This window comes from Acipenser ruthenus, chromosome 40, assembly GCF_902713425.1.
Source record: "Acipenser ruthenus chromosome 40, fAciRut3.2 maternal haplotype, whole genome shotgun sequence".
Classification (NCBI taxonomy): Eukaryota; Metazoa; Chordata; class Actinopteri; order Acipenseriformes; family Acipenseridae; genus Acipenser; species Acipenser ruthenus.
Window position 1 is genome coordinate 5,530,292 of NC_081228.1, and position 10,384 is coordinate 5,540,675.

The window sequence follows — 10,384 nt, forward strand, 5'->3', positions numbered from 1 at the left end:
GCCCTCATTATTAAACCCTTTTCAAAAACCGATACACATTACACAGGGCGATTAACAGACAGTGACCAGATTTTAGGGTCAGTAACATTGCACTCCGATGTGCCTATTTGATTTCTTAAAGGTTAGAATTCTCTTTAGGGGGACAGGATACTGAAACCTGTTGATGTATCGTTGAGCGATTTGTACTGACATTAATAACTCAAATGGTTGCTTGTACCACTAAATATACAACAACAATATCTTTATAATAATAATAATAATAATAATAATAATAATAATAATAATAATAATAAGAATAATAATAATATTAAAAGAAAAAAAAAACTAAAGACAATAGTACAATAGTTCTCTGAGCTTCTTATTGTACTGAACATCCTTTGCTGGCTGGGGATGTTTACCTGCTGTGGGTATAAATTGCGTACAGCTTATATCATTCTTCCTACTGATGTATCAGTCACATCAAAAAGACGAAATGGGGCTCCTTAAACATGATCTGATCCAAGTTTTGAATTGAAGGTTTAATATTTGACAACAAAATAACGACATCAATGTAAATGTATGCCGATGGTAAATTGCGAGATATTGGAGTTATAAATAAGTTATAGATAATGGCAGGTTTCTTTTCTTTTATAAAAAGTGAAGCTGGCATTGGCAGATGGTAAAAGCCAGTCTGGGCTGAGGCTGCTGTGTGACAAATTTAAAAACATTTCAATGACTCGCTTATCAGACAAACAAAGAAACAGACAAAGAAGAACTGATTAAGAAACTGTGCTTATGTAATCTACAGGCATATCATTACAACAGCTATCCATTTATATGACATGTATTTAACCACAGGGCTGGTTTGAAGGCAGTGAGTTGGGGGCTACACCAGTTTGGCGGCTCACACAGAGGAGGGCTGGGCTGCTGTTAGGAGATGTAGCAGCTCATCTTGTCTGTGTGACGGCACTTGAGCAGCTTGAGGAAGACCTCCATCTTGTGGGCGTCCTTCTTGAAGCAGGTGAGCACCGTGTAGTCCCTCAGGATCGACTCCACCACCTCGGGCTGCACGTCGAACCTCGTCAGAGTCTGCTGGTGCTCAACGGCCAGCAAGCCTTCATCCAGCATCTATCAAAAAGACAAGCAGCAGACATGTGCACAAAGCCGAATCCAGAACCCCCAAACATACCGAATTGAAGCTAAATAGCCACCTCTATATTAAATGCAGTTTTTAATTGCATAATGTTATGTTACAAACAAGCACATCAGAAGGCTGACGCATGGACTTGACATTGTGCTAAATTGTTTGATACTGTTTGTGCAAACAGCTTCATCTTACTTTTAGGACAAAAAAAGAAAAGCATGCACTTTTAGGTCTAAAGACATTGATACCATTTGGTGCCTACCTTTCTAATAAGCTCCACGATGCCTTGCTCCAGGCTGGACAGCTTGTTGGTGACCCACTTGGTTTTGTTGAGGATGGTATCAGGAGCATCGTCATAGCGATCAAGAGTCTTCTGCAGGTAGACCAGGGGTTCAATCCAGCTCTGGACCAGCATCAGCACAGAGTGCAGCAGCCACTTGTCCTGCAGGAGGTGAGGCAACAGATAATCAACACAAGCAAAAGGCACATCCGGGAAACCCAAATGCATGCACTGATAATTTATATTCTTTGCAAATTGTGCACCATGACGCACAAACGTTAATGTCACACAATCAGGTTTGAATAAACAAATGACTAATACATTATTAGACTTTTGGATAACGCTACATCAGGTGTCTAACTACACTGTAATTACACTGTATTTTAACTTGTTTACATAGTTATTGCATTGTAATTACTGCTTATGAGTAATTTCAGTGCATTTATGAAAGAAGCAACACTTTGTAATTAAGCATGCCATTGCATTGCAACTATGCATGTATTAATACTTTGTTATCCCAGCTGCTTACCGATATCTTCTGTATTTCACTTTTGGATCCAGGGATGGGGAAGGCTTTGGTAATGCATGTGTTACTGGCCCGGTTCTGCTGGGTACGCATTGAAACGGGGACAAACATTTCTTCCTGGAGATACAACAATGACATGAAGCAATGAATGCATCTTTTGATCACACAGAGGATTTACGTTTCTTGTTGATTAAATGCAATTACAAACGGCTTACAAATCCAGCAAATAGACTTTACCAAGCATAAATAATTTGCTGGAACTTGATAGGAGAACATCAGCCTCTCTGTTTGATCTCATTCCTAAATGTTTCATTGAGTCAAATGTTTGGGTGCTACTTCACCACTGTCAGGGTAGCGACTGTCACAGACCCTTAAAGATGAAATATTCCACAATCACATTCAACACTACACTAAAACAGTCAGTAGAGCAGAGCATTTAAAAACAAGCAGTTTCACAATCTCCAAACTCGCTTTAAAAGGTGGCATACATTTCAAGAAGCCCAAGCTATCTGGTCCAAAATATAACCTAAGAACTCATTTTGAAAATGTAGTCATATGCATTCGATTTATAATAATATTAATATCTTCTACAGCGGTCACTACCTGCAGATGACTGAACTTTTGACCTTACTGTCACCGCAGTAAACTGCCTAACATGCGTTGGACATTGATGCTTAAGTAGTCTGCAGAGCTGATATTTGTAACGGGGAATTCTAGGTTGAGAGCCTTTCTTAATAGGCAGAAATCCTTCGGACTCCAGCAGTACTCACGAAGAGGGTGCAGGACTCCTCGGAGACGTGGTATATGAGTTCTGCATGCTGGATGACCCGGTCCAGGAGTTTCTCCAGGGAGATGGAGATGCAGCTGATGACTTTGCCCTGTTCATCCTTACAGTCCAGCGGGTACCCGAGCACCCCCCAGAATCGCCAGAGCAACAGCACCCAGGCACACACCTGCAATACTAAGAGCAAAACAAGCCCGGGGTAAGCCTCACTCATCACTGCCTTCAGACATTGTTTTACACAGGGGTGGCCCTAGCGTTCAAACCACATACAGAAAGCGGAATCTGTTTGTGGTTTGAACGCTAGGGCCACCCCTGTGTAAAACAATCTGTTGCTCCCTGTCCAAAAGATATCAGGACCTCATCTGAAACATGAAACTCCCATTGCTACACTCAGGTAGTATCAGATGGGAGCCAAAAGCTGCTGCACAGGAAATTGATAAATGCACTTTGCAAGAGTTAGCTCTGGAAAACAATCTGCCCAATCATTCTTCAGAACATCAATGAAGACTGAAACACGAAGTGCTGAACTCTCCATTCTCGTCCCTCCATCACTGTCACCCTGTACCTTCATAATAAGCACTAAAACCTTACATTTTCATTTCTCCATCTCCAGCTACCGAACGTTATTTTACCTTCACTAAAACCAAACAGTAAAACATGCATTTACTAACTTCCTAGGATCCTCTTGGTAAGTTAATGGATGCAGCCCCAACTCTACCTAGCAGTGTAGATGCAAAATATACTGACAAAAAGACCAAATTATTTCGCTCTGCAATTGATGTACCTTTCACCTTCTGCATTCTGCTGCGTTTAGAGACCGGACTTCTTCCTATCTTCTGAATTGAGGTCTTATTTTCTGCATGTTACCCCCAATCCCTTTTATAAATCCTCACTACCCCATGACTAATCCAACACCAACACCTACAATGGATGAGAACTACTTGCAATTATGCATGCACGGGTAAGATGAGATGTACTGAGGTGTGGACAACCTTTACTCTGGATATGCATGACATCTTCCTTGATCTGTGTGGTGGGGCATGTAGGGGTCGGGTGAGTGATAAGCCAGCCATCTGCATGAAGCACTGAATAAGTCATGTCGGGAAACTTGTGGGAACGCAATGATCTTTTTACTAGCAGGACAATAACTTGTCTTGTGTCACTCAGTCAAGGTCAAGCAGGAATAGTCACTGTCCATGAAGACATTTGCATTTTGTAACCCGTCTTGGGCGTCTTGGTGTTTAGCGGGTGCTGTGTAAAGAACGAGACATTAAACCAGGTCTGCTAATGGTAAGGTGCACTGCCTGTATTATAGTTAGGGCTTCTGATTTTCGGTTTTAACCGATAAAACACCCCCGATACAAAAAAAATGAAATCGGTGGCTAGCCAATAAACACCAGAAAACACCTGAAAAACTGTGGAAATGGTTAATCAATTCACATTGACTTTACCCTTTTCCCATTAAAAAATGAAACCTACAACAAAAATAATAATAAATACATTTCCCAGTGCTGCTGGGCAATGTCCCGCCTTCCTGACTTGCATCTATAATTGATTCGTTCTGAATACTTTAAACCCGCCCCAACTACTGAGTGACAGCACATTCCTACATTTCTATTGGAAACTCTGCTTGCGAGATTTAAAACGAGATTACAATCAGGATGGAGGCTTCTTAGCAGGATTTAAAGCTGTATTACAGTTAAGATACAGATAATTTAAAACAGAATTGTGGCAAAATATACAAAAATGCCTCCACACAAAACCCCCAGAAGAATGTACTCGTGACCATATGGATTTCGTTGTGGAAGACAACAAAGGAAAGAAGGTACAACTTAAGTGTGCAAGTGCTGTCTTGTTACTACTATACATATTTTGACAGAAAAAAAACAAACATTCAAGCATTTTGGAAAGTAACCGAAAACACTAATTTCATGCAGTATATCAAAAACGAAAGCCCCGAAAAAAAAAACGATTTACATAAAACTCAAAAATAGCTAAAAATAATCACCGAAAATACAATTAATAAAACCCGAAAAACAGAAGCCCTAATTATAGTATGTTTCTTTGTTTAGTTGTTTTAATATAAAATGGAAAGCAACACTAAGGCTCAGTGGCTCCATGCATACTCACGTCAGAAAAGTTCAACTGCACCAGGAAACTGGTAACCAGGACAAGAACATCAGCACGGCCAGGCATTCTGTAAACCCAGTGTTGACTTTGACTGTAACAAGGACCATGGTGAGTATTGTATGTGCAGCAGGTGTAACCATTTGGGCAATGCGTGGAACAAGTTGACTGACATGGGGTTTTGTAGTGAAAAGAAGTTCACCCCAATGGGCTTCAACCATGTCACTTTGTAAAGTGTGCTTGTTCAGTTCACCCGAACCCTAATGTGTGCTGAAATGAAAATCTCATAGAATCAAAGGGAACCGATTCCACCCTGAAAGGAGCAATGCTCGTTGTTTCACACAGCCCTTCCACGTCTAACAGATTGCATGTCAGTGCCGGTGAGTTCACCATCAGAGGTAGCTCAGCAACAAAAAAAAAAAAAAAAAAGAGACATGGATATTTAACAGGATTAGCGATTTAAGATCCACTCCCAAAGGAAAGAGGCACTGCATATTCAGAGGACAGGCTGCTCAGCCTTGTTATCATGTTTCAATGGTCTCTCCTAAGAGGAGAGACATGATGTGTATTCATGTGAGGATTCAGCAAACATTCTACATATTTCATGCAGGCTTGGCTCAATGGCACTTGTTTTAAGCCCTTTTTGTGTTTAAACACAGTGGGTTAGATGGAGCAATGGAGCCACTGAGAGACACGTGGCCCTTGTGGTGCTTGAACTTACCAAATCTAAACCATAATTTATTCCTTCTGGAATCCGGTTGAGGGAGAATGTTTAGTCCCAGCTTTATCAGAAGAACTTAGATCCTCAGATTTTGTTATTTTCTACCCAGCTTTCTAGTTTCAGTGGTTGCTGATTGTAACGAGCCGTGTTGTGTGATACGCTGCCGCTACGGATTCTGTCCTGTCCTGTCGATGAGATGAGGTTAAAAGCTCTATATCCACGAATTCAGATGAGCGCAGGGTCACTGGTTCGCTTGTTCATGATTAATGAATGCTAGTGATAGGGTTAAGCATGAGATTCTGTTTACTTCTTTTGAATTGGATAGTAAATAATATGCTGCTTCATATAGTATGTTATTACATTTGTTTGCAATTATTCTCGATGTCTCTAGGTATTATTTTGCAACTTAGTTGCCTTCTCTATTATACACTGTAAATGCACAACCACTTGTTTCAATAGTTGAGTCCTAGAGTAAATCAACTGGGACGTCAACACCAATAACAATTTGACAGGATAATGCACTGTGATGTTTTTCATTATTGTTTGTAAAGGGAGTGCACCTGTGATACATTTGGGACATGCTATAAAAAAGCACGAGAAAGTTTACTACTAGTCAAGTTAAGGACCTATTCCAGTTCCTATATGCACTAAAGCCGTGGTCCATCAGGGTCATTGAAACTGGTTCAGCATACAACTGAAGTTGTATAAACCTGAGTGTATCTGAAGTGCTGGATCTTTCTCTGACAAATAAAGTGTGGTTAGATGCATGCCAGCTTCCCAGAGGAGGCCACTGCCAGAGTAAACACATGAATTATTTAACAGGCTTGGATTTGGGGCAATTATTTGTAATGCTCGTCTTCCTGGGGGCTGATCGGCATTTTAAAAAATCAATTTCTAAGCCATTGTCGTCACCTATTTTTGTTCCCAGTTATTAATCTGAAAAGGGAGGTCGATGGGTGACTAAACTTATAAGTTTCAAAATAGGCATCTCAACAAAATGAGATCCTGCTTTAGACGTAGGGAGAACCTTTCTGTGTTCCCTTTATTTGTTCCTACCTCCTCTGTTCCCTATTTCAAACAAGCACCTTTTTTAGAAATCTCCAAGCAAGTAATTAAAACAGAAATCTTTCAAGCTAAAAATAAAATGTCTGTTCCTAACTTTAAAGATCCAATCATCAAGTCATGCAGGAAAAAAAAAAAACAAACGGAAATATTTTGATGTTTTTGTCTTTGCTCTGAGGCAGTGTAACATGAAAGGGTTGTGACATCACCATCGGATCGCAGTTTTGCATATTTACATAAACACCTTAACTCTGTTGAACAGCTATTATAAAACACAGACATTTCTTAGCTCAGTAGATGTTATTGCTTTGTGGTTTTTCCACAGCTGCCTATTTATTTACCCTGATAGCTATAGCAGTAAAAAGATGCAATGCCAATTTTTAATGAGAAGTTTATTAAGCAAAAAAAGAAAGGGAGCCCATTTATGTTTCTCCACAAGCCTAGGGTTGAATACACATTTGAATAATTAGGCCTTTATTTATGACTGGTGTTATTAAGGAGACACATACTAAAAACAGCTTCATGATTTCTATGAAAATATACAGTGTTTTAATTTATTAGTATAGCTCAAGATTCACCATTAACATAATATTTCAGGGGGAAAAAAACAACATAAAGTCACCAAACCAGAAAAAAGCAATTCAAACATTTAAGTAGCCATTTCATGCATGGCTACCTTATATGGGGACGGATTAAAAAACTCTCGTCTAGTCTTTATCTGGGGACATATGGAAGACGCATATGCATGATAACCTCATATAGGGATGCCATTTCTTTCCCCATATAAAGCAATGGAAAATATATTTATTACATGTCCAAAACTACTTTATTCAGCTATTTTTAAACTTAACAAAAGGGTTATGGGGATTGTAAACAGTCTCAGGTTGTTTATAATCATTTTCTAATTGTATCAGTAACTGGTGTTTTATCCTTTTAGAAAACAATTTTGAAATACGTTTTAAAAAAAAACGTTTTAAATGCTTTAAACATGACTAAAAGTAGGATCATTTCAGAACCAAATAGAACTAGAAAAAAATACAATACCATAAAATTCCTTTCTTTTCTGATGAAGCTTCAAAGCCTATCCAGATGGAAGAATACAGGAAACAGACTCTGTGAATTATATTTAGAATCAAATGGTATTATTATTAGTAGTAGTAGTCATAGACAAGTAATAATAATAATCTAAAGTCTTTGCAGAAGTACAGTTTGCATCAAGACATACAGCATGTGTTGTATGAGACTCTCAGAGTGTGGTGGGTAGCACAGGAGATGACAGTTCTGGGATAAAGATGCATTACTGCTTCGCTTCAGGTTTAATTAAGCCACTCATGATGGCACGCAGTACTCTCCCCTCAAGCCAAATTATTCTTAACAGAATGAGCTTCCAAACTGCTTCCCATCTCCCGGCTCATGTCGTTTAGCCCTTAAGGAACGCGGCACTGGCTGTACATGACAGAAAATAGGAAATGCTTTGCAGGACCCATGACTGTATCACGCAACAGATACAACACTGTCCGTTTCTACTGTATAAAATATAATACAGGAGCTGAAAAAATAAACCAACCGTACACATGAAACCCCAACTAAGGCTAAAGTACCATTGACAAAAAAAGCTGAAACAAATGGCCAGCCTTTTCAGGCAAAGATCCCCTAGCTATCCCCTGTTTATCTGGACCACAAGCAGCAGGGAATTAATTTCAATGTGCTGCTATTTAGTAAGTGCCCAGCAGGTGGCTGCACAGCACACACTTAGGGTTAGTTCTGTGTGCAATCGACTGCTCTTACCACATTGCTCTTTTTACATGGTTATGACTTCCAGGAGACAGAGTGAAACTGTTCTACCAAGACAGGTCAAGAGGTGGGGAATGAAATCAGTGCACCAGAGCGTCCTCGTAATCCCAGTTGTATCAGTGTATGACCGAATTCAATCCAGCACGTCTATAGGAGGCTTGGGCTGTATGAAAAAAGACTGGGGGAGAAAAATCAAGGCAGTCTTAGGAAGTAGCAGGAACGTTCTAAAAGACAGGATAGGCATTGCTGCTTTCTGATTTTGCCACATACTTGGTATATAATCCTGCATGTGGAAACAAATGAGATATCCAAGTATAAACCTGTCCAGTTTCTAAGTCCTCCAGACCCCTCGTTGACATTAGACACTGACCTTTTCCTTAATACCTGAACATACAGTGTTTGCGCTGAGCCCTTTCATGCTTAACTATTCATTACAAATCTGGATAACCAGCCACCTTAGATGAAGGTCACACTTCAGAGGAGGGGGAGTCTAAGTGTCAGCTTTACATATATTTAAGCTGTTCTTCCTTAGAGTGATGAATATCTGGTTTCATAGACCCCGATAAGCATTCATCTTGAACTACCAAACTTGTTTAGATAAGGTATGCCCAAGATTAGTTGCTAATTGGGTTCTTTGAAACCATCCAATATTGCATATTAATAAGACACGAAAATACAAAGGCACTTTATGATGTGCTGCAAATATACAGAACATGAATCATGTTTTATTTTCAGAATGCCTTCTAGAAAATCATTTCAAATAAGAAGTGAGTCACGATAACGATTATAATTCCCTGGGTTTTATAAATATATTGTGTTATGCTGCCCTTTTCACAGTTTCTTTTATTACTTTGAAATTTCTTTCTTTCTTTCTTTCTTTCTTTCTTTCTTTCTTTCTTTCTTTCTTTCTTTCTTTCTCTAAAATGTCACAGTCCGTCCTCTATAATAGTGTGCCAGTGATAACAGTGAGGAGACATCAATTACAGTGTCAGTGGAGGAACCAGACCAGACAGGATCAAGATACCAAGCCACAGGCTCCAGCACGGCTTCACACTCACCTGCAAATGGAGGAAAACAGATTGTGTGTTCTGGGACAGATGGGCAGAGAATATGGTACTTACCTAGATACTAGATACTACCTCTGCTTTCCTGCGTAGTGCTGAATTAAAGGATACTGTATCTCTTTTGAATTTCTTCTTTGTTATTGACGTATGTACGAGTGGAAAAGAAATACCTCTCACAGATTCAAAAAATTAAAAATTAAGTCTGTGGGAGGTGTTTTCTTTGCCTTTAGTTTTCACTTCTCACCCAAGGATGAGACTTCTGTGCTCTGGAAATTTAGCATATACATTTTTTTTTTTTTATAGATTGTTCTTTAGCAGAAAAAAACACATTCGTTGTTCTTAAGAAAGATATAATAAGATAAACATAACCCTTGTCTAGATGATAATAACTTTCTCTAGTGAAAACAGTTTGCCTGTCAGGTAGGTATTACCGGAGTGCTAATTGAGGTTTTAAACCCATGTACTGTACCTCTTTTTATCTTTAGTAGCATTACTCCAAGCTCACCATAACCCCCCTTTCTTGTTCTCTGAAGTCTTTATATCTTCACTTGTTTTCTGGAAGCACTTCTCAAACTTCTCTGAGTCCACAATGGGGTGCCACACTGCTTGACATGCCCCCTAGTGAGAATCAAAGGAAATGCACTTGGAATCGAATGCAGTCTATTCATTACATGGTAGAGCTCATGGATGGATACAGAATTGTACACAACGGGTTAAACTTCCAATGTAGGGCATTGATAGCGACCCCATTAGAATAGATTTTGTCTTTGAAATGATTACTTTTTTTCTATGAAAGAAACCAATAATAATAATAATAATAATAATAATAATAATAATAATAATAATAATAATAATAATAATAATAATAATAATCCAGTGGTTAAAGAAAAGGGCTTGTAACCA

The 10,384-nt window shown here is 39.1% G+C and overlaps 1 protein-coding gene across 1 annotated transcript; it reads right to left on the minus strand.

Moving 5' to 3' along the window:
• Positions 1 to 758: 758 nt before the first annotated feature.
• LOC117397256 (somatolactin) lies at positions 759 to 3,549 on the minus strand. Its single transcript, XM_033995985.3, has 5 exons — positions 3,498 to 3,549; positions 2,700 to 2,890; positions 1,933 to 2,046; positions 1,386 to 1,565; positions 759 to 1,107 (listed from the first exon to the last, which is right to left on the minus strand). The coding sequence occupies exons 1-5, from the start codon at positions 3,511 to 3,513 to the stop codon at positions 910 to 912; spliced, it is 699 nt and encodes a 232-aa protein (XP_033851876.3). The 5' UTR covers positions 3,514 to 3,549; the 3' UTR covers positions 759 to 909.
• Positions 3,550 to 10,384: the final 6,835 nt, after the last annotated feature.